The 27,868-nt window shown below is 51.7% G+C and overlaps 1 protein-coding gene across 1 annotated transcript in view; it reads left to right on the top strand.

Moving 5' to 3' along the window:
• Positions 1-27,868, top strand: part of NUP210 (nucleoporin 210) — a 138,480-nt gene that overhangs the window by 96,935 nt on the left and 13,677 nt on the right. The window contains exons 21-32 of the mRNA XM_033127109.1: positions 10,157-10,285; positions 11,343-11,470; positions 11,563-11,698; positions 13,069-13,131; positions 13,315-13,494; positions 16,132-16,212; positions 17,226-17,357; positions 18,654-18,812; positions 21,760-21,851; positions 23,414-23,588; positions 24,946-25,121; positions 27,108-27,328. Coding sequence (XP_032983000.1) covers positions 10,157-10,285; positions 11,343-11,470; positions 11,563-11,698; positions 13,069-13,131; positions 13,315-13,494; positions 16,132-16,212; positions 17,226-17,357; positions 18,654-18,812; positions 21,760-21,851; positions 23,414-23,588; positions 24,946-25,121; positions 27,108-27,328 — 1,672 coding nt within the window. The remainder of the gene's footprint in view (positions 1-10,156; positions 10,286-11,342; positions 11,471-11,562; positions 11,699-13,068; positions 13,132-13,314; positions 13,495-16,131; positions 16,213-17,225; positions 17,358-18,653; positions 18,813-21,759; positions 21,852-23,413; positions 23,589-24,945; positions 25,122-27,107; positions 27,329-27,868) is intronic.

The following is a 27,868-nucleotide window of genomic DNA, read 5'->3' as shown; positions in this document are numbered from 1 at the left end:
GAAACAAAGATACACGTCCCAAATAAAAGAACAGAAGAAACCTCCAGAAATGGAACCAAATGAAACAGAGGTAACCAACCTTTCAGAGACAGAGTTCAGAACACTGATGATAAAACTGTTTAAGGAGCTTAGAGATGACATAAAGAAGGATGTAGAAATCATAACGAACAACCAGTTAGAACTAAAGAACACAATTACTGAAATAAAGAACTCACTTGAAGTAATTAACAGCAGGTTAGATGAAGCAGAGGATCGAATCAGCGACTTAGAAGACAAGGTAGCAGAGATCACCCAAACAGAACAACAGAAAGAAAAAAGAATAAAAAACAATGAGGATGGCCTAAGAGACCTCTGGGATAACATCAAGCGCAACAACATGCGCATCATAGGAATACCAGAAGGTGAAGAGAGTAAGCAAGGGATTGAGGACATATTTGAAGTAATAATGTCCGAAAACTTCCCCAACCTGATGAAGGAAACCAACATACAAGCCCAGGAAGTGCAGAGAGTTCCAACCAGGATAAACCCAAACAGGTCCACACCAAGACACATTATAGTTAAAATGGCAAAGCTTAAAGACAGAGAATCCTAAAAGTAGCAAGAGAAAGACAGAGGGTTACATACAAGGGAACTCCCATGAGACTATCAAATGACTTTTCTACAGAAACATTGAAGGACAGGAGGGAGTGGCAGGAGATACTCAAAGTGATGGAAAACAAAGGCCTACAACCTAGATTGCTTTATCCAGCAAGGCTATCATTTAAAATTGATGGAGAGATAAAGAGCTTCCCAGAAAAGAATAAGCTAAAGGAATTTATTACCACCAAGCCAGCATTGCAAGAAATACTAAAAGGACTCCTGTAAATAGAAGAAAGATGAAAACAATCCAACTACAAATTTAAAAATGGCACTAACTATGTACCTATCAATAATCACTTTAAATATAAATAGATTAAATGCTCCAATCAAGAGACATAGGGTGGCTGAGTGGATAAGAAAGCAAGACCCTTGTGTATGCTGTATACAAGAGACTCACCTCAGAACAAAAGACACACACAGGCTGAAAGTGAAGGGTTGGAGTAAAATATTTCATGCAAATGGAAATGAGAAAAAACCTGGAGTTGCAATACTTATATTTGACAAAATAGACTTTAAAATGAAGAACATATGAAAAGACAAAGATGGGCACTATATAATAATAAAGGGATCGATCCGACAAGAGGACATAACCCTAGTAAACATCTATGCACCCAACATAGGAGCACTTAAAGATATAAAACAGATGTTGACTGACATAAAGACAGAGATCAACAGTAACACTATCATAGCAGGGGACTTCAACAGAACTCTGACAACAAGGGACAAGTCTTCCAGACAGAAAATCAATATGGAAACAACAGCCTTAAATGACACATTGGACCACTTGGATATAATAGATATTTTCAGAGCATTTCATCCCAATGCTGTAGAATACACGTTCTTCTCAAGCGCACTTGGAACATTTTCCAAGATAGACCATATGTTAGGCCACAAACAAGTCTTGATAAATTTAAGAAAATTGAAATCATACCAATTGTCTTCTCTGACCACAGAGCTATGAAATTAGAAATGAACTACAGGAAAAAAACTGGAAGACACACCAATTCATGGAGGCTGAATAACTTATTACTAAATAATGAATGGGTCAAGCAGGAGATCAAGGAAGAAATCAAAAGATATCTCGAGACAAATGAAAAATGAAAACACGAGGACCCAAAATCTATGGGATGCCGCGAAAGCAGTCCTCAGAGGGAAATTCATAGCTTTGCAGGCCTACCTAAAGAAACAAGAAACATCACTAATCAACAGTTTATCTTCACACTTAAGGGATCTGGAAAAAGAACAGCAAAATAAGCCCAAAGGGAGTACAAGGAAGGAGATAATAAAGATCAGAGCAGAAATAAATGAAATAGAAACCAGAAAAACAATACAAAAGATCAATGAAGCCAAGAGTTGGTTCTTAGAGAAGATAAACAAAATCGACAAACCTTTAGCCAGACTCATTAAAAAAAAGAGAGAGAGGACCCAAATTAATAAAATCAGGAATGAAAGAGGAGACGTGACAACGGACACCACAGAAATACAAAAAAATTTTAAGAAACTACTATGAGCAACTATATGCCAACAAATTTGACAATCTGGAAGAAATGGACAATTTTCTAGAGGCGTACAATCTTCCAAGGCTAACTCAAGAGGAAACAGAAAACCTGAATAGACTGATTACCACCAGGGAAATTGAATCAGTAATCAACAATCTCCCAACAAATAAAAGTCCTGGACCAGATGGCTTTACAGGTGAATTTTACAAAACGTTCAAAACAGAATTATCACCTATTCTCCTCAAGCTCTTCCAAAAAATCCAGAAGGAGGGAAGACTCCCAAACACTTTTTACGAAGCCACTAGCACCCTGATCCCAAAATCAGACAAAGACACCACCAAAAAAGAAAACTACAGGCCGATATCTCTAATGAACATAGATGCAAAAATCCTCAACAAAATATTAGCGAACAGAATTCTGCAACACATTAAAAAGATCATACACCATGATCAAGTGGGATTCATCCCTGGTATGCAAGGGTGGTTCAACATCCGCAAATCAATTAATGTGATACACCACATTAACAAAATGAAAAATAAAAATCACATGATCATATCGATAGATGCAGAAAAAGCATTTGATAAAATCCAACAGCCATTTATGATAAAAACTCTTAAGAAAGTGGGAATAGAGGGATCATATCTCAACATAATAAAGGCCATATATGATAAACCCACAGCTCACATCATACTCAATGGGGAAAAGCTAAAACCATTCCCCCTAAGATCAGGAACAAGGCAAGGTTGCCCACTTGCTCCACTTCTATTCAACATAGTGCTGGAAGTTCTAGCCACAGCAATCAGACAAGAAAAAGAAATAAAAGGCATCCAAATTGGTAAGGAGGAAGTAAAATTGTCATTATATTCAGATGACATGATACTATATATAGAGAACCCTAAAGACTCCACCAAGAAACTATTAGAGCTGATAGATGAATTTAGTGAAGTAGCAGGATACAAAATTAATATTCAGAAATCAGTTGCATTTGTATATACCAATAATAAAACCTCAGAAGGAGAAATTAAAAAAAAATCCCATTTACAATTGCTCCAAAGACTATAAAATACCTGGGAATAAATTTAACCAAAGAAGTCAAAGATCTGTACTTAGAAAATTATAAGACACTGAAGAAAGAAATGAAAGAAGATACAAATAGATGGAAACACATACCATGTTCATGGATAGGAAGAATTAATATAGTTAAAATGGCCATACTGCCTAAGGTGATATACATATTCAATGCAATTCCTATCAAACTACCAATGACGTTTTTCACAGAAATAGAACATATAATCCTAAAATGTATATGGGACCATAAAAGACCCCGGATAGCCTCAGCAATCTTGAGAAATAAGAACAAAGTGGGAGGTATCACAATACCTGACTTCAAATTATACTACAAGGCTACAGTAATCTAAACAGCATGGTACTGGCAAAAAAACAGACACATAGATCAATGGAACAGAATAGAGAGTCCAGAAATAAATCCATGCCTATATGGCCATTTAATCTACGACAATGGAAGCAAGAATGTACGGTGGGGTAAAGACAGTCTATTCAATAAATGGTGCTGGGAAACCTGGACAGACACATGCAAAAAAATGAAGCTGGACCACCTCCTTACACCATATACAAAAATAAATTCAAAATGGCTTAAAGACTTAAATGTAAGATCTGAAACCTTAAAATACCTAGAAGAAAATGTAGGAAGAAACTTCACAGACATTACCCGGAGTAAGATTTTTACTGATATATCCCCTCACGCATGGGAAGTAAGAGAAAAAATAAACATGTGGGATTATATCAAACTAAGAAGTTTTTTCACAGCAAAGGAAACCATCAATAAAACAAAAAGGGATCCTACTGAATGGGAAAAGAATTTGCCAATGATATATCTGATAAAGGCTTAATATCACAAATTTATAAAAAACTCACTCACCTCAACTCCAAAAAAACAAACAACCCAATTGAAAAATGGGCAGAGGACATGAAGAGACATTTTTCTAAAAAGGACATACAGATGGCAAACAGACATACGAAAAAATGCTCAAACTCACTAATCAGTAGAAAAATGCAAATAAAAACCACAATGAGATACCACCTCACCCCAGTCAAAATGGCTATCATCAATAAATCAACAAACAACAAGTGCTGGCGTGGATGTGGAGAAAAGGGAACGCTTGTGCAGTGTTGGTGGGATTGCAGATTGGTGCAGCCAGTATGGAAAACAGTATGGTGGTATCTCAAAAATCTGAAAATGGAACTACCCTATGATCCAGTAATTCCACTCCTAGGTATCTATCCGGAGAAATCCAAAACTCCAATTCAAAAATCTTTATGCACTCCTATGTTTATTGCAGCACTATACACAATAGCCAAGACATGGAAACAACCGAAATGCCCATCGGTAGACGAATGGATTAAGAAACTGTGGTACATTTATACAATGGAGTATTACACAGCCATAAAGAAGAATGAAATCTTACCATTTGCAATAACATGGATGAACCTACAGAACGTTATGTTAAGTGAAATAAGTCAGACAGAGAAAGATAAGTACCATATGATCTCACTTATGTGTGGAATCTAAAGAAAAGAATAAGTGAATGAACTAATCAGAAACTGTTTTGGAGACAAAGAGGAAAAACTGAGGGTTGCTAGATGGGAGGGGGGTGGGGTAAAGGGGGCAAGTGAGGGGATTAGAAAACAGTCGGTAACCACAAGATGGCCATGGGGTTTTGAAAAGTAATTTGGGGAATGTGATCTATAATGTTGTAAAGATTTTGTAGGTTATCCGATGGACACTTGTCCCATTAGGGAGACACCTCAGGGATGATGTAGATGCCTGATCACTGCACTGTACACCTGAAGCTGAAGCTGAACAATAATGAATGCCAACTACAAGTTTGTACATATATGTATATGTGTATATATATATGTACTTACAAAAAGCGGAGTACAGCATTAGGAATAGAGACAGTGGAAATGTAATGGCTGTGTGCGATGTCAGAGGGTTAGTGGATGGGGGGAGGGGGGTTCACACACTGTGAGGGATATAAAAGATAAACCTCTAAGTATTACTTTGTCTTGTGCACCTGTAACTATTAAAAAAAATGTTGTACCCTCATACAACAAACATTGAATAAAAAAAATAAATGTGCATAGTGCCAACCATACGTGGGAACACTTTCACTCATGTTTCCCTCACACCTCACATTTTGCATAAGCCCTGAGGTGAATCTGTGGCCAGAGAAAGGCCTTTCCTCTAGGAATGAGAGCTGCTAAGAGCCCGCGATGGACTAGGCTGCCTCTGTCGGTAGTGAGCGCCCTGTCTCTGGAGGCATTCAGGCAGAAGCTGGGGCACCTGTCTGCAAAACTCAGGATGGGATTCCAACATCAGAGTGAAATTTCCCCAGAAGACCTATGAATCCCCATTCAATCCTACAGTGCTGCAGTTCTAGGATTACCCTGGTCCGTCCCTCTCAGCAACAGATTCTAGGATTCTCTTAGTCAAGACAAGTATTGTTGTCCCCATTTTACAGATGGTTCCAGTAGCACTGTAGCAATTCTCTCTCCAAGTTGTGGACTGGCCTCCGCTGGTGTCTCATCTCTTTCTTGGCTCTCATTGAGTGGGACAGAGTGCCCAGTGCAGGCGTGATTCCCAGAACAGTGTAGCCCTGTGGGAGTGCCAGGAGCATCCCATGTGCAGGCCCCACAAGGAATGCTTTTGCCCCAGAAGGTATCCTGGGGGCACCTTACCTGGGGTCTCTGCTACCCCTCATCCTGGGCCTGTGCAGAGACCATTGCAACTCCAGGTGCAGATAGGAGTCCGGTTTCCTTTGCCTCCTGTAACCTGCAGGACGCCTTCATGGCGTGCTGACAATCTGTGACAGCTACTCTCGGCTTCTCTCGAATGGTTGTTTCAAAAGGACATTTACACATTTCTGTGGCATTTTCCAGCTGTTAATTAGCCGCATTCTCATTTCCCTAATCGCAGAGACAAGAAAGCCCACGACAGTCCTTCAATTAGCTCATAGAAAATGTTTTTTCCTTTCCCTGTTGATACACATTTGGGATGCAAGAATGGCTGGTGGTGTGTTTTGGCTTTCGAGTGTCTGGAAGTGAGCTGTGGGGCTCTGTCCAGGGCTATTGTGAGTGCGATGACGCGCTCTGTGCTCCAAGGGCTGAGCAGGGCGGCGTCATCTTGCTCCCAGGGCCCCAGGACTCTGCAAGTGGCCTTTGTTTCATTTTTGGCTGGCTCACACAGCGGAATGATTACCTGATTTAAATTTAGGTTTTCTTTCGTCTCCACAATTCTCTACACTCCAAAGTAAGTGGGAGCAGAACTCAGGGGTTATAAAAGCAGGGGAGAATCCTGGTGTGCGCTGAGCACTTCACACCTTCATTAACCCAGCCATTCAGCAAATTCACTCAGCAAATCCCGTGCCTGTCACCGAGGACCACGGTGGGGGCGGGGCGCAGCTCTCAGAAGTTGAGGTGATTTCTCCCCATCTCCCCAGTCCTAGGACACGGAGCCTGTCATGGCGACCCTGTCCATCAGGGGGCGCATACTGGAGACAAGGTCAGAGGGCGGCTGTAGGTGGCAGCTGCAGGGCTTGGACTTGGGTGTGTCCTGCTTTTCCCCTGAGAATGGCCTGTGGACAGAGGGGCCTGTCCCCAGCCATGGCCCTAAGGGGAGTTCAGGGCTGGCTGGGGTCCCTGAGTGAAGTTTCATTTAGCGTCCAAGCCAGGACCTTCTCAGGGCCTGTGATTTTCGTGTGGTCTTGGCTGTCCCCACAAGCCTTGAGGGCATCTACTTGGGGGGGACGGACCCCGACACTCTTGCATGGCATGGCCTGGCCCACCACATGACATTGATGGGCACACTACAGGAAATAGGAGCTGTTGGCTCCAGTGATATTCAGAAATATTTGTAGGGTCGTTACTCTTATACAAATGGCACCTGTCAAGGGGCAAGTCTGAGGCAAGATGGGGCTGAGGAAAGCAAGGAGCTCAGATGGCGCAGGCGGAGCCGCGGGGCCTGGTGGGCACCAGTAGAGGGCACAGCTCCAGCCCGCTCACGAGCAGAGTTGCCTCTGGCTCCATTTAGAGTCTTAATGAGCAAATCATGCATTCATCATCTCTGAAGAGATGACAGGACTTTCCTCTCGGCTCAGTATTTGCTGAAGTTCTTAGCACTTAGAAATTAGAATTCATTCTGGGCATGGATCTCCCCACCTCCTCTCCTTCACACACATTCTCCTGTGTGTTGGTCAAGATGCAAGCAGGTCCGCAACATCTGGAGAAGTAGGGTGGTGTGACAGACATGCACAGTCTAGAGTTAGGGGTGGGGGCAGGTTCCCACTGTGCCACCAGATGGCTGGCGAGTCCTCTCACTTCCCCAAGAGTAGTTTCTATGTCTCCACAGTTACCCAGAGAGTTGTTCACGTGGGGCTGAAGTAAGCCAATGTGTGCAAGCAGACAGACAAGGCCAGGCCACACAGCCTGTCCCTGACGGCAGCTTGGTACTGCCCTGCCTTCATGTCATCTGGAAGGTGGTTTGATGTCCAGCCTCTGGGAAATCAAGTGGAAGAGGAATAGATTTCCCCATCACCATCTTGTCTTTATTTAAAATGTAAAATGGTCCTCTTGAAGGAGAGAAAAAGAAAAAAAGCCTCTCGTGCAGTGCCCCGCGTGGGTCTGTCAACAGTCAGTACAATGTGTAATCTCTTCACACTGGGAAGGACACGCCAGCTTCTGACAGCAGTAACATTTTCAGGAAGGTCAGATTGGATCCTCGCATTATGTTCTCAAAGAAAGCTTTTGCTTCTGTCATTTTAAAATGAGTTTTCTCTGGGGAAAATGTAATCAGCCAGGGTGAAGTGTCCTCAGCACAACTGGAGGCCTGGTGCTCCCAGACCCCAACCCCCAGCCTGTGTTTAATGCCAGGGTGGCACGGGCATGGCTCAGATCACGTAGCTGTCATTTTAAAGGACAGATGTGGTTTCCACTCTGGGATCTTCATTAATCAACCTCAAGGCATTGCGTGGACTCACCCAGGCATGCTTCGTCTGTGTTGATGTGCCCTTGCTCAGTGACACTGGCGGAGTTTTCAGCTTAGCCAAGCTCGCTAATGCTCCATGCCCCCAAGTAACTGTGGGCTTGGGTCTGTCTCAGCTCCGGCCTCTGCGGCCAGCCCCACCCTTCCTGCGCAGCAGTGCCATTCTGGTTCCTGGAGAGCAGTGTGGGACTTGGAGCTCAGGCACCTGTGCTGCCCCTTCAAGGCTGTGTTCTCAGCCTGCGTGAGCCTCGGTTTCCCCAATATGTACACTGAAGGGGTTGGACCAGAATCAGCCCTTTCCAAAGAGATGAGGGTACATGGGATTTGCCGACATTTCCCCCCAGAATTTCCCAGTCTTAACAAAGCTAAGCAAAGGGGCTGAAGTACCAGGTTTCTTTGTTAACTGAACAACTTAGCTGTGCCTCGGGCTTGAGCTGATCAAGACACATTTATCAGGGGAGAGTCTGTGCCAAATGTTCTGCTCAGTCCTGAGGTACCAGGGGGGAGAAGACACCCGGGAGGGAAGGAAGGACGGACACAAACAATGGTCTATCTGAGGACTGAATGACAAGCAGTGTAACTGCACTATAAGTGAGAAAACATGGCCAGGGAACCTGACCTGTCTGGGCTCAGGGAAGACCTTCCTGAGGTCTTCCTGAGGAAGGATGCTTAAATGAGCACCTGAATCATGAGTGTGGCCAGCAGGTGGAGATGTAGGGAAGCGTCCCCGATTTTTATTTAAGGTGGGCGGTGCAGCCGGAAGGCAGGCAGGCAGGCAGCAGAAGCCAGCTTTGAGGCACAGAGAAAACAGTGTGCCTGGAGTGGGATGGAGTGAGGTGCTGTGGTTTACGGTGAAATCAGAGCCATGGGCGGCCAGATGGTGCCAGAGTCTTAGAGGATGTGTTAGGGATTTGGACTCACTCCCTGGACAGCCCTTGAAACACTTTAACCAGGATATGATATAATCATATCCGGTTGTCTCCTTAGGGTCAGAAACCTGATGTTTTTTCCCCACAGGTTTTGATACTGAAATTCTAGCTTTTCAAACATTGAACCATTCAGTGTAGACATTACCCGCCAATGAATATAAGACCACAAAGCTGGGTAACTGAGGCAGCAAAGCCAGGACCAGATAGAGATGGGAAGCAGCCCGCGGGGCACCTCCACTCGCTCTGGACTTGTCCCTGCCGGTCCAGCCTCCGCGACCACCCAGCTGAGACCCACAGCTCACCAATGTGACAGGTTGCTACAAGTCTACAGCATGAGCTAGTCATTATGAGGTAGTCGGGGGAGAGATTCTTTTGAGGTGGAGTCCATGGAAGTAGTTACAGAAGAAGGCTTAGGAGGGGGGTGTTTGGAGTGAGAGACTGGAAAACAGTAGCTCAGGTGTGTTCATTCACTCAGAACATTTTGCAGGCTCTCTGCTTCAAACAGAGCTGAGGTAGAAATAGGAATGTAGAGATGGACGAGACTCAGAGAGATCACACGTCAGACCGTGGCAGCCGCCGCAGTCTGTTCCCAGGTTCCGTGATTCTGTGAGTTCAGGTGGAAACTTCTAGGTGAGAAGTAGCTGTCACATGCCCTAGCAGCCCTGGACTTGCTGGGTACTTGTCTGTTATTGGGACTGCAGGGGCAGGCAGCCTGCACAGGAGGTAGAGAATCCTAGACCTCAGTCCTCATTCTCTCACTTGCTTTGTGCCCTAAGGCTGGTCACTGCCCATGTGAGCAGCTTCCATTTTCTTCTCTGTAAAATTTACAAGGCTGAAAGAAATGCTGTCTGAGATCCATCCCAGCACATTTCAAGCCCATCCCCTGACTGGCAGTGGGGGTTCATGATGAAGGGTGGACAGGACATTTGGGGGAGGGTTTTCCTGGTCCACTCCTTCCGAGCTGGTGTCTCATGGGGGACAGGCTGATGCTGTGAGCAGCTGTAACTGAGCCGCTTCTGCCCCTGCAGGTGCACCCTTTGCTCCCGGGCACATCGACCATCATGGTCCACGACCTGTGCCTCACCTTCCCGGCCCCGGCCAAGGCTGACATTTACGTCTCGGACATTCAGGAAGTGTACGTCCGTGTGGTGGACAAGGTCAGTGGCTCCCTCTCTGCTGATTCACAGACACTGGGGAAATGCTGCGGGTGTGGGAGGCTCTTCCCATGCACTTTGCTTTCTCCTGGTTTCTCTGTCTCTCGACCCGCCCCCGAGTCGCTGCCGCTCCATGCACACGGTGCAGAACCACCTCTGAGGCTGTGCTTCAGCCCAGGTGACATCAGTCAAGTTTGGCTGTAAATCTCGCTTGGAGTTGTCCCCACCTCAGCCCTGACTTGGGAATTCCTGGCCTCCAGCTGGTGGAGTTTGCTAAGCAGCCAGGCACACACTTGGCTAAACATGAATTTTTCTCCCCGCCATGTATGGTCTGAATTCTAGGGATTTTCAATGGCAAATGAATGAAACTCACTAATGCCAAGTGCTTTTGCAGAATGAATTCATAATAGACTTAGGCTTTTCTTTAACGCAAATAGAAAATGTTTATTACTCCAAATACCTGAAGTAACTGCAGCTAGGCTTACAGAGGGGTGCTGTCAGTTCCTAGTTTCCTGAGTGGAAAGAATGGTTAGTAATTAAAAAGGGAATGTTCGAGCAGCTTAGACTATGTAAAAAGCCAGCATTCTCTCACAGTCTCAAATGTTCATTCCTCCTGTGATCTCATTTCCACTGGTAATTTGCTGACCAGGCGTATTTGTCCACTGTGCATTTCTGACTCCCATTTCCTCCCGTGCTTGTTGTATGTATTACATGCCGCCGGGTGTGAGCTCCTCTGCCACTGGGCACTCACGGAAGCCCTCCTACATGCCTGCTGCTGTTCTACGCTGGGGCTTATCTCTCCAACTAGATTGCTAGTTGTGTACGAGTGGGGGGTGTAATTTCTTCATCTAAGTATCCCCAAGCTCATTGTATTCAGCAAGTGCTCAATTGACTCACTTGTTGATTGGCTGACAGTCTGGAGGTCAACCCAGGTGACCTGTCCCTGATTCCCAAGTCTGTGGGTTTGAGGTTGGTGACACTTTCTCTGAAAGGCACAGGGTGCCGCAGGTGGCAGAAGTGTTCGTTCAGAGACCCCTGCATGTCTGTCCCCATGATGCAGGTGGAGATTGGGAAGACGGTCAAGGCCCATGTCCGCGTGCTGGACTTCCACAAAAGGCCTTTCCCGGCCACGTACTTTGCCTTCATGGACCTGAAGCTCCGAGCAGCCTCCCAGGTCGTCACACTGGTGTGAGTTTCCTGGGGTCAGAGCAGGGCACCTCGGGGACAGGGCTGCCAGGTCTGTCTGGGGGCAGAAGTCCCAGCCCTTCCTTCTGTTCCAGCTCCCTCGATGAGGCTCTTGACAACTACACTGCCACGTTCCGTGTCCACGGTGTGGCCATTGGGCAGACCAGTCTCACCGCAACTGTGACCGATAAAGCTGGGCAGAGAATCAACTCGGCCCCACAGCAGATAGAGGTACGCTGCGCCTCTTCCTGCCACACAGGATCCCTCAGCCCCGTTGCACGCACGGTGTAGGGGAGGGCGTGGCACGGAGGGGGGCTGCAGGGACAGTCCAGGGAGCCGCTGACACCGTGTTCAAATCTGTGGCCTGCATTGTCCGCGGATCACCAGTACAGGGACCTGCGGGACAGCCCCAGAGGGAGGGAGCCGAGTTACTTTAGTCTCCCTCTAGGACATGGGGCCAGGTGTGCCTCCCGAGAAGGGGAGTGGCAGAAAGGAAGGGCTGAGCAGAAGCAGCAGACATGTGGGCTTCTGTGTGGAAGCCTTCCTTGACAGTCGGTCTGAATGTTAGAACAGGCCCTTGGAGGCGGTGAGCTCTGGGGTTGGGGGCACCTACCCCAGCAATTTCTGGATGAGGGAGCTCGGAGGTCCCCACTTCACCTCACGGCCTGACTTGGGGCTGTCTCTGGCGTTAGGTTGGCCCAGAGCTGCACAGGCAGCATAGCCAACAAGTCACGTCCGCATGTGCCCTTCAGCAGCAGCACTAAGCTGGCGCCTGCCAGGGTCCTGCAAGGGTCTCGAGCACACGGGCACTGGCCGGCCATATATTAATTAATCTGCGTTCTGAAACCAGTGGTACACACCGTGCCTCTGCGCGGAGGTGAGCCTTGTCCTGGTGAAGCGGGAGTCATTTCCGCTGCCAGGTGGCCCAGCCCTACGGAAAGCAGTCGTCACACACAGAGCAGCCCCTTGGCTGACTGCTGCGTTTGCTCAGCCTCACATGTGCCTGTGCCCCTGCCAGGGGCCCTGTGGGAGATGCAGGCGGGGATGGGACTCTGCCCTGCTGCACAGATGGGGGCATCCTCTTCCCTGCCTCCCCCAGGGTCCCTGCTTTCCTCCCCTGAAAAGTTTTGAGGGCATCGAAGTAGAGAACTTCTAAGGCAGTTTGGCAGTAGAAATTTGGAGAAATTTGGTGAATGAGGCAGCCTTCCAAAGACGAGTGCGGAAATCTCAAAGGCAGTGGGTTGGAAACTTGTACACGCATCAGACCTTCCTGGAGAACTAGTTAAGACACAGATCGCAGGACCCACCTCTGGTCTGGAGTGGGCTGGACAATGTGCATTTCTGATGGTTCCCAGGTGACAGTGACAACAGCAGAGCACGCCCCCATTGCAGATTCTCAGGCCCGGGTGGGACGAGATCCTGTGGGGGCCACATAGGCCCCCAGGGTCGGCGCAGGCCCTCGGGCTCTCACTGGTGCGTCTTCACGCAGGACTGATGTCCTTGCATCGTGTTTCCCTCTCCCTGAAAGTGTTAAGTGTGAATGACAGCAGCAGGCGCTCAGAATGCAACGGTCCCTTTTCTCTCTCTGTCTCCATACGCAGGTCTTTCCCCCATTTAGGTTAATACCCAGGAAGGTGACGCTGATCATCGGGGCCACGATGCAGGTAGGAGCCCAGGCCACACGCCTGACCCTCCCCGTTCCCTGGCTCCAGGCGTGCCCACCCTCCGAGGGCATCAGGCCAGAGCAGGTAGAATGCTCAGGGCGCTGGCGCCCTTGTCCTCTGAGGACTGAGCCCGGGCTGGCTGGTGGGAGGGGCTGACGCACACGGCTGTTTCTCCTGCTCCAGGTCACCTCCGAGGGAGGCCCCCAGCCACAGTCCAACATCCTCTTCTCCATCAGCAACGACAGTGTTGCCGTGGTGAACAGTGCGGGGCTGGTGCAGGGGCTCACCGTGGGCAACAGCACCGTGGCGGGGGTCGTGCGGGCTGTGGACGCTGAGACCGGCAAGCTCGTCATCGTGTCTCAGGTAATGAGCCTCAGCTCCAGCAGAGATGGGTGCTTTCTGAATGCACCCTGCACACTGGGCCCTCTAGTGCTGGTTCCCCTGACAGCTGCTGGGGGTCAGCTGTGAAGGTGAGGAAGCCCTGTTTCCTGGGTTCGGGCTCTGCTCTCGAGGACCACCCCTCTTTGAGGGTCTTACTTCTGCCCTCTGAATCTACAGCCCCTGCTGTCAGCCCTACCTGGGGCCAGACTTGCGAGCCTGGGGGCAGCCAGAGCCCCAAGGTGGCTCTTCTCCTGACTGAGTCTCCCCAGCTGCTCCTCTACGGTCAGGTCTCCAAACCCCGGCCCTGGAACCGTCCGGTGCCTGGTGACGGTAGCAGTTGTGATAGCAGCCTCTGTACAGAGCGCCCTTCACTCACCCTGGTAGTCCTCTCAGCACCCTCGTGCATCCTGCTGCCATCCCATTTGCACATGAGGCGCCTAAGGAACCAGCTAATGGCCCGCGGCCACTGCCAGCCAGTCCTGGGACCTGACCTGGGACTGCCAATGGCAGCGCTCCTGGGCCTTTTGGCGTTCATTTCAAGGAGGGGGTGCTGTTGGCTCGGATACACTTTGTGGGTTACAGTGAGTTTTCAGAGGCATGTGCCAGCCTGGCTGCTATGAGAGTGGATAGTTGGACAGCAGTAGTATTTCAGGCCTGGATTTGTTCCCATTTCTGGGAGAAACAGAAAACCTGAATCGTCCACTGATACCTTTTGCCCCACTAGAGGTTAAGTTACCTCTCGGGCCTCTTTGCCAGAGTGGGGAACATTTCCTTGTTGCTTTTCTGGGTCAACATGACTGGAGGGCCAAATTGGAGGGGTCCTCTCCCCAGGAGCGGCCCCCTGCCCCGTGTGGGTGGGACCGATTTCAAGCATCTGAAAGTTGGTGTCTCCAGGTCAGACAGTTTCCTTTCTTTCCAGGGAGTGGGCTCCTCTGGGCTGCCGGAAGGCGATGGGAGATTGTTCCCACCTCCCGAGAAGGGCTCAGAGCTCCTGGACACCGCCGACCGCCCCCCTCCGACCCCCCCTCACCCCCCCTGCACACACCTTGGCATGCGGTGACCTGCAGGAGCGTCTCAGGGGGGCTGCTGCATGGTCACAGCTGTCCTAGAATCTGGACTTAAAAGCGTTGTGTTTTGTGCAATGTGACTATGGGCAAGGACCTTTTCAGGACCCAGCCATCACATTGCTCGTCCAGAACTGGGGCCTGGAGGGAACACAGAGCATGGGCCGCTGGTGCGTCTGCTGCCCTGAAGAGGGGCGTCTGAGGGGCCCTCCATCCTGCAGCCGACTTTGAGCCGACCTTGCGTTCATTGATTTACTCTTTTCCCAGCAGTCTCGGGGTCTGTCCAAGTATCCCAGTTAAACTGCAAAGTCCTTTGCGTCATGGAGGTACGCACCTCGCTTCTGCCTATTGATGTTCTAAAGACAGGAAAGCATTGAGGATGTAAGAGCCTGTCTTGTGGCGTACAGCGTGGTTCAGATAGATGTCCTGGAGAGTGAAGTTAAGGACAAGGAGGTGCTGCCGTTTTTCTTTCTCTAAAGAAAGTACTGTGGCCTCAGGAACTGGTGCCTTTTTCCCTCCTGGGGGCCCAGGTGACTTAAATGGCAGCTGACTGGAAATTCAGCCAGAGGGGCACACAGCCATCTATTTCCCTTCTGGCCTCCCTCTTTGTGGTCCGACCTTGCTGGGCCAGCTCTTTCCATGTCTCTCCCCTCTGGCGAGTTAAGGAAGGTGCCGGGAGGAGGCCCTGATGCCCCTTGGCAGATGGAGAGGCTGCGCCATCAGCTCCATCTGAAAGGCATGTCCGTGAGCCCCGGTATGCGGGAAAACAGCCTGAGGCCCCCGTGCCCACAAAGGGTAGGTGATTCTGGATGCTTCGAAGAACCAGCATCCAAGGGGTGGGCCAGGACTGGCAGCGGCAGATCACAGTGAGAAGGACAAAGGGAAGGAAGGGAATGAATGCTTATTGAGCACCTACTATGTGCCAGACGTTAGCCCAGATCGCAAGACACAAGAAATGGGCTCAGCGTGAGGACACATGAAAAGGGCTTAAGGGTTTTATTAACTTATATTCAGCATGAATCAGCAATACTATGAAAAAGCCAATAAAGTTAGTCTTTGGCCAGGTTAATAGGCATACAGAGTTCAGAATGAAGGAGGGTATAAGGTCTGCTCTAATCGCATGCTACCTGACTCCTTCATTTGTCCATGTACTCTGCTCGGAGAGATCAACAGTCTGGATTTGGGAATTGAGGGTCTGGAGACCTGTCCTGTGAGGGCTCCCCAGCCTAGAAAAGAACAGTCCCCAGTCACTGCCCCCCAGTCTGCAGTGCTGACCTGGAACAGCTGGATCACACAGGTCTGTAGGCTCAGAGGGCCAAGCTGGCACCCCCACGGAGATGGAGAGGCAGTGGCCACATCTGTGTGAGCAAACCACCCACAGAGCCAGGCCACCTTGGGAAGAGAAACACTGAGCTACACATGCTGTGGGTGCCTTGTGATGGAGCTGGGCTCAGCTGGAGCCTCCACCCTCGGAGGGGTCCCTTCCTGAAACTCGTTGCTAGCACATGCCCCCACCCCCACCCCCAGCCAGCCTGAGTCCCGGCCCTTTTCCTAGGATCTCGTGGAAGTGGAGGTGCTGCTTCTGCAGGCCGTGAGGATCCGTGCGCCCATCACCCGGATGAGGACGGGGACCCAGGTGAGGCGGGACCTCTCCAGCCCTCCTGCCTATGCTGTCGGCACAGCCTCTTGGCAAGTGTGGGGCTCCAAGTTCTGGGTCAGGATGAGCTGAGGGAGCCTGCTAGGACACTGTTCTTCCACCAGAGCACTTCTCCATCTCCCCTTTATCTGCTGAACCCCTTTATCTAAGGGTCTAGCTCCCCACGCCACAGGAAGCCTTCCCCACCTTTTTTTCCTGCTCCAGACACACAGGCACTCCCTGCCCGTCTCGCAGCACAGAGCTCCTCTACACCTGCCGTGCCCCCTTCGGTTCTGTGCTGCTGTGCTCGCTGAGTAATGCCTGTGTCTCCCCTCGTCTGCCACCGTTCCACACCTAGCAGAGCAGCTGGTGCGTCCCAGGAGCTAACAGCTGTCTAGTGTACACTCTACCGAGTGCTTTCTGTACTGATCCAGTTGGTGTTTATTACAACCCCATGAGATAACTACCAGTGTCAGCTCCGTGTTGCAGACAAGGAGGTGAGCACGTAGGAAGCTTAAGGCTCCACCCCGTGTCACACAGCTAGGAAGTGATGGAGCCGGGGACCCACTCAGCAGCCTGGCTGAGGCTGCTGTCACCTTTGGCTGCACGTCCTCCACTGTGCCGAGGGCAGACCCTCGGCAAACCCAGCTGGAGGAGCCTGATTCCACCCTGCCCGTCCCCGTGAGACTGGGTGAGGGCCGCAGACGTCCTAGAGCTTAGGGGGCCATTTCCGGAACGAGTCTCCCAGCCGAGGTGAGACACAGCCCACGGCCCAAGAAGGGTGGGCTGGGGAGGGACTAGTCTGTCTTCTGCTCGATTATTTGCTGTTTCATCAGAACTTCCCGAACCTGTACTGTGCTCATCTCTGGTGAGGGCAGAATCGGCACAGTTCCTGCTGCACAAAGGAGACACGAGTCCCCGGGCAGTGGAGAGGCAGTCGGGCTGTGCCCAGGCTTCCGGGGCACCCCCCACAGTGGGACTCTGGCTGTCACGGGCCTGGTTTTTCCCTGCAGATGCCCATTTACATAACCGGGATCACCAACAACCAGAACCCTTTCTCCTTCGGCAATGCCGTGCCAGGCCTGACTTTCCACTGGTCAGTCACCAAGCGGGACATCCTGGACATCCGAGGACGGCACCACGAGGTAACCACCCGCTGCGAACCCCTGCCCTCCATCCCAGGCCTGCGTCCGGGGCGAGTTAGGTTCTCTGCCCTACACCTTCACACTAGGCTGCTCCTGACCCCATCCTGCTCTCTCACGGCTCATCGAGACGTCTCCCAAACACTGCTGCCACTGTCTCTGTCTCCCAGTGTCCTTCCTCCTCCTTTAGCTCTCAGTCCGTGTGTCCAGGAATTCGGCCTCCTAGCAATCCTTCTCACAGTATCCCGGGACTGTCTGAAGCCCTTTGTATTTTAAGTACGCTCTTGCTAATCACTACAGAGGAGGTTATAGGTAAACTACTAACAGAAGGCAGAAAAGTTACAGCCTTGTAGGGAAGTCACAGAAGTTCCAGAATGTCACAGGGTTTGGTCGGGGTCCCTGGTCTGTAAGTTCTACCCTCTTTCTGAGACGACACCTGGCAGCCCTGGGGTTTTCTCCTGGTTTATCCCAGAGGCCAAATTCCCCTCCCTTGGTCCTCCATAGGGGGACCCCAGCCCCTCCTCAGATCTCAGAGCTGGAAGGTGTTGGAAAGAACTTTCTTAAAGCCCTGTGTTAACTAGAGCCCTTACATGGGAAGGGACTCACCTAGGGTTGCCCAGGGAGTCAGTGGGGAGAAGGGACTAGGCGCCAGCCTGGTGGTTCCAGGCTGCCACCCAGGGAGGCCTTGGGCACACAGGACTGGAGTTAGGGGTGGTTCTGGGATATTTCTTCTTGCCTTATCCCTGGGTAGTGAGGGGGAAGTGAAGGGGGGGCGGGGGAGGCGGGCAGAGGGACAGCATTTCCTAGAGGTTGCCCAGAGCTCATTCGTGTAGGTCGAATGCCTTCCCCAGCCCACCGGTGGGGCCAGGGTGCTGTCCCCAGTGCCGGGCACTTCCCGACTGTTCCCATGGTACATGGGCCGTGCGAATTACTCCCAACATCCCATAGCAAAGGGGCTCTGTGGGGAAACACTGCCAAGCCTCGCATCCCTCTTGGTGATTCGTAACCACAGCCACACACTAAAGGCTTTGAGAAGTCCTGTCTTGAAACTCTGACTCTGATGGGTTGACCCAGCGTCTTCCACATCCACCTGTGAACATGGTGGAACTCAGCGTGGGGTACGCTGGGCTCGTGCTGGGTGGCCGTGGCCTGCACACCCTGACCAGGGCGGGAGGCAGTGCACTCTGAGAACAGCCAGGTATCTGTCTGTCAGGAGTCCGGGGCTCCTATCTAGGGCTCCTTTTGGGGGTGCTGGGGCTTTGGGGCTCTCCCTGAAAACATGTTTGGTGTCTCTCCCAGGCGTCGCTCCGGCTCCCATCCCAGTACAACTTTGCCATGACCGTGCATGGCCGGGTGAAAGGCCGGACCGGACTGAGGGTGGTGGTCAGGGCTCTGGACCCCACCGCTGGGCAGCTGCATGGTCTCGCCAAAGAGCTCTCTGATGAGATCCAAATCCAGGTAAAGGACAGGTGTGCAGGAACCACGTGAGAGGGAGAGTAAATGCCAGCCCAGCGCCCTTCTCCTCTCAGGGGCCATGTGGGCACAAATGAGTCCTCCCTCTGCCCCAGGGAAGGGGGCTGGGGCCCTGCCCGTGAGTTTTCCTTCTGCAGGGGCCTGGGGCAGGGGTGTGTAAGATGCCATGGGAGCCCAGAGGCTTCACAGAGCAGTGACATTTCAGGGTGGGAGGAACTGGCTGTCAGGCCAGGTGGAAGGAATGGCCTGTGCAAAGGCCTAGAGGTCTGAAATAGCTTGATGTGTTCCCCAAATAGAAAATCATTCTGAGTTTGGAGCCTGGGGTGCTTTCCTGGGAGAAAGAGGCTGGAAAATGGTCTGAGCTGGGCATTAATGTAATTGTGTTTATTTGACAAACACTCGTAGAGTACCTGCCAGAGGCAGACATGCTTTCCCCATTTCCCAGTGCCCCCGCAAGGCCTGGGGGCAGGAGCTGCGGGCGGGGGCTGCTGCTGGATGGTGAGCCTGTGGCCCCATGGGGGGGATTCCCCCCTCCAGGTCCCACCAGGGAGTGAGCAGTGGCCCTGTGGGCAGCCTGGGGGACGGTGTGACCTCTTGGTTCACAGAGGGAGATTGAGTCTCCAACGGGGCGGTGGCCTGCTCGCAGCCCTGAGAGGGCGCTTAGTCGATGCAGGACCCAGAGCTGAGCGCCCTGGCTGCCTCCCAGGGCTCAGCTCCCCGCCTCTGTCTTCAGCCTGTCCTCCTGCTCCCCTGCCTCTCGGTCCCTCTGTCAAACCGGGCACTTGACAGGTTGCTCTGAAGAGCATTTTTAGCTTCAAAGGGCCCCATTCTGCTGATGTGAGACTCAGTAACACCTGGATCCTCCTACGTTGCGAAGAAAAACTGAAAGCGGCCCCTAACTATCATGAGAAAGGAAATGGGTTCAAGTCTCCCCTTCGAGAAGAAATAAACCATTTCTGACCCAGGCGCATATCCCACTGGGGGCAACGATTCTCAAAGAAGGAAGTGCCTGCTTGCCAGCCCCCTTACTTCTGCCTCATGTAAGCATTGCACACACAGACACATGTATGTACAGACACTGACACACAGATGCACGTGCACGCGCGCAGACGGCCACAGACGGACATGTATGTGTATACATACAAACAAATACACACAGAGAGACATAAACACACAAGTATGTGTTCTTCCTGGTTAAAAATAAAAGTAAGTTTTGGCATCTCTCATAGAATTAAAGACAGCTTTGCAGCTTCCAAATTCTGTAACCTCAGCTGGGTTACTTAATGTCTCAGCCATGTTTTCCTTAGCTGACAGCAGATGGAGTTTTGAGTTCATCAGAAACTTAGAGAAGCTGGATCCGGTCCACAAATATGTTTTATTTGGCTCCCTCAGTGCTTTGAAACAAGTCTTCTTTGTTGCCAGCATTTAAAAATAGGAAGATTTTATATAAAAACCCAACATGCAGCTTGCCCCGAAGACATGCCCTCGCCACACGGCAAAACTGGCAGATGAGAAGCGGTGTCCCCTTTGCCCGAGCAGTGCCCTCCGGTTTGCCGCAGGCTCCACTGCTCCCTGTCGTCTCTCCGCAGGGGGCCAAGTTGCCGGTTTCCCTGGGTGTTTGCACTGTTGCTTTTCCTGCAGTTAACCGGAGAGTGATGTATTTCTTATACCTTCACTTCCGTCTAAAGAGTGGCAATGAGGAGTGCGCTTCAGAACCACAGAGGGAAACGCACCTGTGTAACTCTTGTGTAGTACATGTGTCTCGTGCGTCAGTGAGGCTGCTTCCTTCTGAAAGCCACCTGCCTGGCAGGACCCACCTGATGTCAGAACCCATGCGGCTACCCACGCTGTTTATTCCTCCCCGTTCAGGAAGCGCTGCCACTCACATTATGTCACGTGAATCCCACAGCTCTTTGAGACAGGCATGGCTAGGATTATTAGTTTTAAACCCATTTTACAGACAAAAGACATCTAGGCTAAAGTATCTGGTCAGAACCTAGAGGTGCTGGAATGCAGGGGAGTCAGGCCGCTTTCCTCTTAGAAAATCGTTCTTCAGTTCAATGATTTTTAGACACAGGCCCTTGGGAGAATCCAGCTGGTCTGATCAGACCGGAAGCCAGTGAGTGGGGAGCTCAACACTGCTTGGCATCCAGGCTCAGATGCCCCGGACGCCAGCAGCTCCAACGGTCCTTAGAGAAGAGGATGTAAAAGGTGGTGGGCGCGTTCGGATTCATGCCGGGAAGGGGTCTAGAGTTCCAGGTGGTGCTGCCGCTGTGGCCCCTGGAGCGGACCCACTCCAGAAGGAGCAGGCACTTCCTTCTTTGAGAATCGTTACCCCCAGTGGGATATGCGCCTGGGTCAGACTCCGTCCAACATGCCCAGGTGTGTTATCATCCGCTGGCCTGTGGTCGCCACATGCCCCACACCCATTCCTGCTCTGTGCGCATCCAGCAAGAGCCTGGCAGGAAGCGACATGGGCCGAGGGGAGGGACGGGCGTGGTTCTACCATGGACATGGCAGGAGCAGGATGTCTTGCTGACAGAAAGGAGACTTTAGATGGTGCTTTCTCCATGCTCAGTCTAACAGAATTAGGGCTGGACAAGACCCTGGCCATCTCATTCTGCTGCCTTCTGCGCACACACCTGGCAAACTCGTCCCTCCCTGGGAGCTGAGGCAGAGGCTTGTGCTCCCTGGCTTCGTGAGGCAGCTCCCATGGGGTCCCCGAACGTGCCCCTGCTGGCTTTTCCTCCTCGCACGTGTGGCGTCTCTCACCAGTCAGCCCTGCCCAGCACACCGCCAGCTCGCTACCTGTCAGGTGCTGGCTCACAGCAGTTTCCCATCTCTTGTCTCCTTGGCTCTGCCTGCTGAGAGACGCAGAGACCCAGACACGATTCCAGTGTGTCGTAGGAAATAAAATGTGCCTATATTCCAGGTATTTGAAAAGCTGCTGCTGCTGAACCCTGAAATAGAAGCAGAACAAATATTAATGTCACCCAACTCGTTTATGAAGCTCCAGACGAACAGGTACGTGGTGCAGTGCTGGTTTTCAGGCAGGCTGTGAAGCTGCCCTCGCCCTTGGCCACTCATTTGTCAAAGGTGACAGCAGCCGTGGTTGAACTGGGCATCAGGTGAGCTGGGCGTCTTTCTTGGTGTCGCCTTTAAAGTGGGTGCAGCTCCTGCATCCCTTCTCTTCGTGTGGACGTCGCCTGCTCTCTGTGTCACCTACCCCAGCGGGGCCCTCTTCTCCCTGTATCCGAGAAACCTTTTGATGCCTGCTGCTCAAATCCAGCGCTTCACGGGGGAAAAGTACCCACTTGGAAGTGTTAGACTTTTCAAACACCCCTGTGTCTTCAGGACTTGCCAGTCTGAGTGCGGTCCACACACCAGCAGCGTAGGTGTCACCTGGAGCCCGTGGGGATGCAAGTCCCCAGACCTGCACCTGCACTGGATCCCCTCAGCAGTGGGGATGCACATTAACAGTGGGAGACGCAGTCTAGAAGCCTGTGTGCAAACACTGCTCTTACCTTGCTTTCCAAGGGCAAAGCGGGGCTGTGAGGACCACTTACAAGTTCCCTGAAACACACACACACGGTATTCATCCAGCTAACTTGTCTAAACGCCTGGCTGTGTGCTGGGCTCTAGGAACACAGGTGGAAACAGCTGGTGCCCTTGAGAAGTGTAGTGGGGAAGAGAGGAGGGTAGCATGAGAAGGGTTATAATGAAACGACGTAGAACGCTCCAGCCATAACCCAAAGAAGGCCTTCCTTGGGAGGAGCCAGGGAAGGCCTGTCGTAGGTAGAGATGTGTGAGCTGGGTCTTGACGGGTGCATAGGAGTTCTGCACTTTAAGAGAACAGGGTTGATGAGGGGGAAGAAAAAGTTGCAGAGGCAGTAACGTTTCTTTCAAGTCATCTGTGGAGGGTCTGTAGGTGTGCGGCACAAAGCCTTCCTGTTTCTTTAGACATTAACGAGTATGAGTATGTCCAAGATCATAAAATACTGCAGGATTTGTCTTCTACCCAGCACCTAACATCAGTGTTTTGCTTTCTGAGTAAGTTCCTCATTTTTACCCTATTACCAGTCCTTGGAAATAAGGCATTACTCTCCATTCACAATTGAGGAAACAGGCCGAGAAAGGGGACACCACGTGTAGAAAGGCAGACAGCTGTTTGCAGGTGTTGGGACTGGCTTTGGTTTCCGTCCATCCTCTCCACCATGCCAGGCTGCCTTATTTCTGTAAATTGAAAACAATTTGCGTCAGAAACTGTATTTTGTAGTAAGTGCCCCACGCAGCTGATGAAAGAAACTCAGTCTTCACAGCCTTTCCCTCGCTGCTCACCAGCCACGGTAGGCGCTCTTCTCCAGAGTGAGAAGCAATGCTTTCCTTGGAACTTCTGGTTTTCCAAGTTAGGTTTCCTCGTGGTGATGGGCTGCGGACAAGCTGCCCGCAGGTGGTCCCAGTACACAGCGGGCCTGAGACCAGGCCTCTGTGTTCTCTCAGGAGCAGTTGGGGACCCCAGAACCCCGGCCAGCCCCTCTGAGCCCCTTACCCGCTGCTGTGAAAATGGCTTTGTTTGTTTACCAAAGGGATGGCGCAGCTTCTCTGAGCTACCGTGTGCTGGATGGGCCGGAGAAGGCTCCTGTCGTGCATGTTGATGACAAGGGCTTCCTGGCATCGGGATCTGTGATTGGAACTTCCACCGTAGAAGTCACTGCACAGGAGCCTTTCGGGGCCAACCAGACCATCATTGTTGCAGTAAAGGTAGGACCGGTGTGCCTCCTCCTCACGGTCATAACGACAATGGTGCCGAGGAGTTGTTTTCCCCTCACACGTGTAAGTGACCATATTCCCCTTCCAGCTGAGGAATCATGTTAGAATTTATTTCAGAGCAACTCAGGGGCAAAGGTCCTAGACAGAAAGCTCTAGCATTTCCTGACTGTCAGAGCCAAAGATCCTTGGAGGTTATAGATCGCCACAACCTTGTTTCATAGTTGGGGAAACAGGCCCAGCAAGGTTCATGATTTGTTGGAACTGGTACTGCAGGGTCCTGACTTGCCAGCCAGTACCTGGCCTGAAAGGCGCCCTTGGATGCATGTGTTACATACCCGACCCACAGGTCATTACACACACCCACGGCAGCTTGGAGAAGTGGGTGACCCATTTTACAGGCACAGAAACCGAGGCCCAGAGTAGAAGTGGTTGTGAGTCAGAGTTTGGGTTCTAACCCACGTTGGCCTGGCTCAGGTTTGTTTGTGTCCTCTGCTCACAGCACACTGCTTCCCACATGACCAGGATTTTCTCCTTAGACATCGCTGGCTTGGGTCCCGGGTTTATCCTGAACAGAATTTTCTTTCCATATCTCGTCACAGTCACCTTCTGAATCCTAGATGACAGAAAATACACGACCACTTGCATTTTTAGATTTTGCCTAGGTTGCAGGCCTATTTCCTTAATTAACGTCTTTTTGTTTCAAGGTGAGTGAGTGCCTGGCAGGGAACGTCCACCCTAGCTTTTCAGTAAGTGAAAGTGACGGCTCATCTAATGTCAACAAGTACATATTGAGCACCAGCTGTGTACGTCACTGTGCCAATGAACTTTGTTAAAGAAATTAGGTCTTTTGGGGAGCTAGCCTTTCGTCCAGGCCGATTTTACTCGGAGTTAGAGAACCAAGGCTGATCTTTATGGAGCTCAGGTTCTTGGGCTTCCAGGAGCCATCATTCCCTCCTCTTGCCCTCGGTCCTTGCCCTGCAGCAGCTGCAGTTCTGCGGTGACCTTAACCAGTTAACGCTGCCCCTGCAGTCCAAGTGGACAGTGTTTCTACTTTAAACGCCCAGAGAGCCAGGGCCTCGGAAGAATCTGAACAGTCAAAGCCCAGGGATATTTTTGCAACATAAATCGTGATCTAATTTTTCACATCATGGATTCTGACTCTTGTGGGTTGGGTTGCTCACTCTTTAAGGAGGTGAGAAGCTTGTCACTAGGTTGGGATGCTTGGTTCAGCCTCTGGTCCTTCCTGAAATGGGGACCAGTCAAGGACAAGTGTGTCCTCCTTGGTGGGTGGGTTTTTAGGCCACTGTTTCCAACACAGTCCTCGCCATACCTGCTCACTATCCCCCAGGTGGCCCCTGTATCTTACCTGAGGATCTCCATGAGCCCAGCCCTGCATACCCGGAACAACGCGGCTCTGGTGGCCCTGCCTTTGGGAATGACCGTGACGTTCACTGTTCACTTCCATGACAACTCTGGTGATGTCTTCCATGCCCACAATTCAGTGCTCCACTTTGCAACTAACAGGTAGGGTGTGGGTGATGCCCATTTCTCATGTTGAGGGGTGTCTCAGCTGTACCAGCTTTAATGTATGGGGGTGACTGACGGCAACACAGAAAGGCTAATGCCACTGGAAGAAGAGTTGTGCTGCTTGGAGTTTCAGAGAGGAGGCGTGCCACTCTCCGGGCCGGTGAGGGCAGTGCCAGGCTTGGTCTGGACGCAGGAGGAACGGGGGAAAGCATAGCTGGGGGCCTGTGTTTACTCTGTGGCGGACATTGTTTGGCGGGGACATCGCCTGGGAGGTCAGGAAGCAAACGCAGAGGTTGGGGTTTGTGGTTGGAGGGTTTGTAGTAAGGTTTTTGTGCACTTTTAACGCTGGACTGCAGGGGAGGTGTAAACAACCCTGGCGTTTGGCCTGGCCCTGCGGTCTAGGGATGCAAATCACCCGTTACAGACTACAAAAGGTGGTCAGAACAAGGCACACACTTTCCGGTGCTCCGTCGTGCACTGACCATCTGCTGTGTGCAAACCCTGCATTGCGTCTTGCTCTTCACTGTCATCCATTTGTTGAGGCCCAGAAAGGTCAACCACTTGTCTAGGGTCACACAGCCAGGAAGTGGGGTGTGAATACCAGGCCCCACCCGGCTCCAAGTGCAGCTTGTTTTGGATGACTGTTCTGAAACACAGCTGCAGCCTCAGCCGAAAGTGAGAAGACATGAGGTGGTCTCCGGAGCAAAGCAGAGAGCTGTGGCCTCAGTCGGGGCCTGCTAAAACTTCTGCATCCACTGGAGAGGTGGCCCTCAAAATGTCCGCAGACCAGCCTCGTCCCATCACTGGGGAGCTTTTAGAAATGCACATTCACTGGGCCAAACAGTCTGTGTTGTAACGAGGCATCCATGTGACTAAAGGTTGAGACCCACTGCCCCAGTTGATGCAGACCCAGCCAAAAGGAGGAGAGAAGCGTCTGTTCAGGAGGCAAGAGCAGGGTTTGGGGGTGTGTCCTAGGCAGCACTAGGTGGGCGCAGAAGACTGTGTGCAGTTGGCACCCGCTGCAGCGTGGCGTCCCAGGGCCCTGCAGCACGTGTGCGCCCGGTTGCTGCATGCAGCCAGGGTCAGGCGCTGGGAGCGTGGCATTTAGAGTGAGACCTGCTCCAAGCCCGGCTCGACGCTTTATGGAGCCTGCTTTCCGAAGGATGGCACAAGGCAGGTCGCCTCTCCAGGCCTTGGTTCCCACACCTGTCACGTGGGGAATGTGGCCTAGTCCCCAGGACTAGGTGAGGGCCTCTGGCCAGCTCTGGGGCTCTGTGTGCAGTGTCCCTGCCGTCTGTGGTGCAGGCTGCCTTGGAGGAAATGGAGCTGGGCTTTCACAGCCACTCAGCCACCCTGCGAGCCCTTTGGTGGCAGGAGCCTGTCTCCAAGAGACCAGTCAGGGCCCAGGGGTCTGAGGCACGGTGGAGGGAAGTGACAAAGCCAGGGCCCCTCACCGTCAGCCCACCCAGTCCAGGCTTTCCAGGGAACAACACTGGCTGGTGTGGACTAAGCTGTCGCCATGGCAGGCGCTGGCCTAAGTACTCACAGCTCCACGTCTGGTTCAATGCTCACATCACACCCCTGTGACAGGGTATACTGCTGTCTCCCTCTGACAGGTGAGGAAGTGGGCACAGCAGTGCTGCCCGTTCGGCTTACACTGAGAAGGGCAGCCTGTCCTGCCCCACGCATCCCAGTGCCCTGTGGGTCAGTTTGCTCCCTGGGCCTCAGCTCCCTCCTGCCATCTGAGGGTGGCGATGTGGGCGTCCTGGATGAGAGCCACAGGTTCCTCTGGGTGAGGGATGGGGGCGGTGGGAGGCCCCTGGTGCTCTCTCCTCTGGAGCAGCTGCTGGGTACCTGTGGGTCGGAGTGACGTCTGGGGCTGCCGTATGTGAGAAGTGTCACCCAGGACCCATACTGCACTTCCCCCCCGGAGTCGGGGCTCTTTCCCGATCCTGAGAGCCCTTGTCTCCCTCCTGTGCCTAGAGACGAGTTTGTGCAGATCGGGAAGGGCCCCACCAATCACACCTGTGTCGTCCGCTCTGCCAGCGTGGGCCTCACGCTGCTCCGCGTGTGGGACTTGGAGCACACGGGCCTCTCCGACTTCGTCCCACTGCCCGTCCAACAGGCCATCTCCCCGGAGCTGCCTGGAACGCTGGTGGTGGGGGACGTCCTCTGTCTGGCCACTGTCCTGGTCAGCCTGGAAGGTAAGAGAGAGGCACTGGCCCAGGGAGCCCTCCCTGGGAGACATGGGCCCACGCAGAATTGGCAGTGGGCTCCTGGAGGAGGTTCGCAGCTTCCCGTGGTGGGAACTGTACAAGCAGGACTTGGACGATGTCCCAGGGCAGGAGTCAGAAGACCACCCTCCGGGCAGCATGCAGCCTGCTGCCTCTTTGTCCAAGCACCAGTTTACCAGAACTTACTCAGACCCATTCGTTTGCATGTTGTCAGTGGCTGTTTTCACCCAACTGCCAGGTTGAATGGTGGCATCAGAGACCTTCGGGCAACACAGCCCAAATGTCTAGCTAGTATATGGCCCCTTGCCAAGCCATGCTCGGAAACAGCTCTGTCCAGTAGAACGTTCTGCCATCATGGAAATGTCCTGTATCTACTCTGTGTGGCACAGTAGCCACTAGCCACTGCACACTGGAAATGTGCCTAATGCAGCTGAGGAAATGAATGTTTTGTTCTAATTAATGTCATGGCCGGTGGCTGTCGTGCTGGAGGGCCTGCCTCTGAGACGCACC

The sequence above is a fragment of the Rhinolophus ferrumequinum genome, chromosome 2 (assembly GCF_004115265.2).
Source record: "Rhinolophus ferrumequinum isolate MPI-CBG mRhiFer1 chromosome 2, mRhiFer1_v1.p, whole genome shotgun sequence".
Classification (NCBI taxonomy): domain Eukaryota; kingdom Metazoa; phylum Chordata; class Mammalia; order Chiroptera; family Rhinolophidae; genus Rhinolophus; species Rhinolophus ferrumequinum.
The sequence above is the reverse complement of the archived record's forward strand: the minus strand, read 5'-3'. Positions and strand labels throughout refer to the sequence as shown.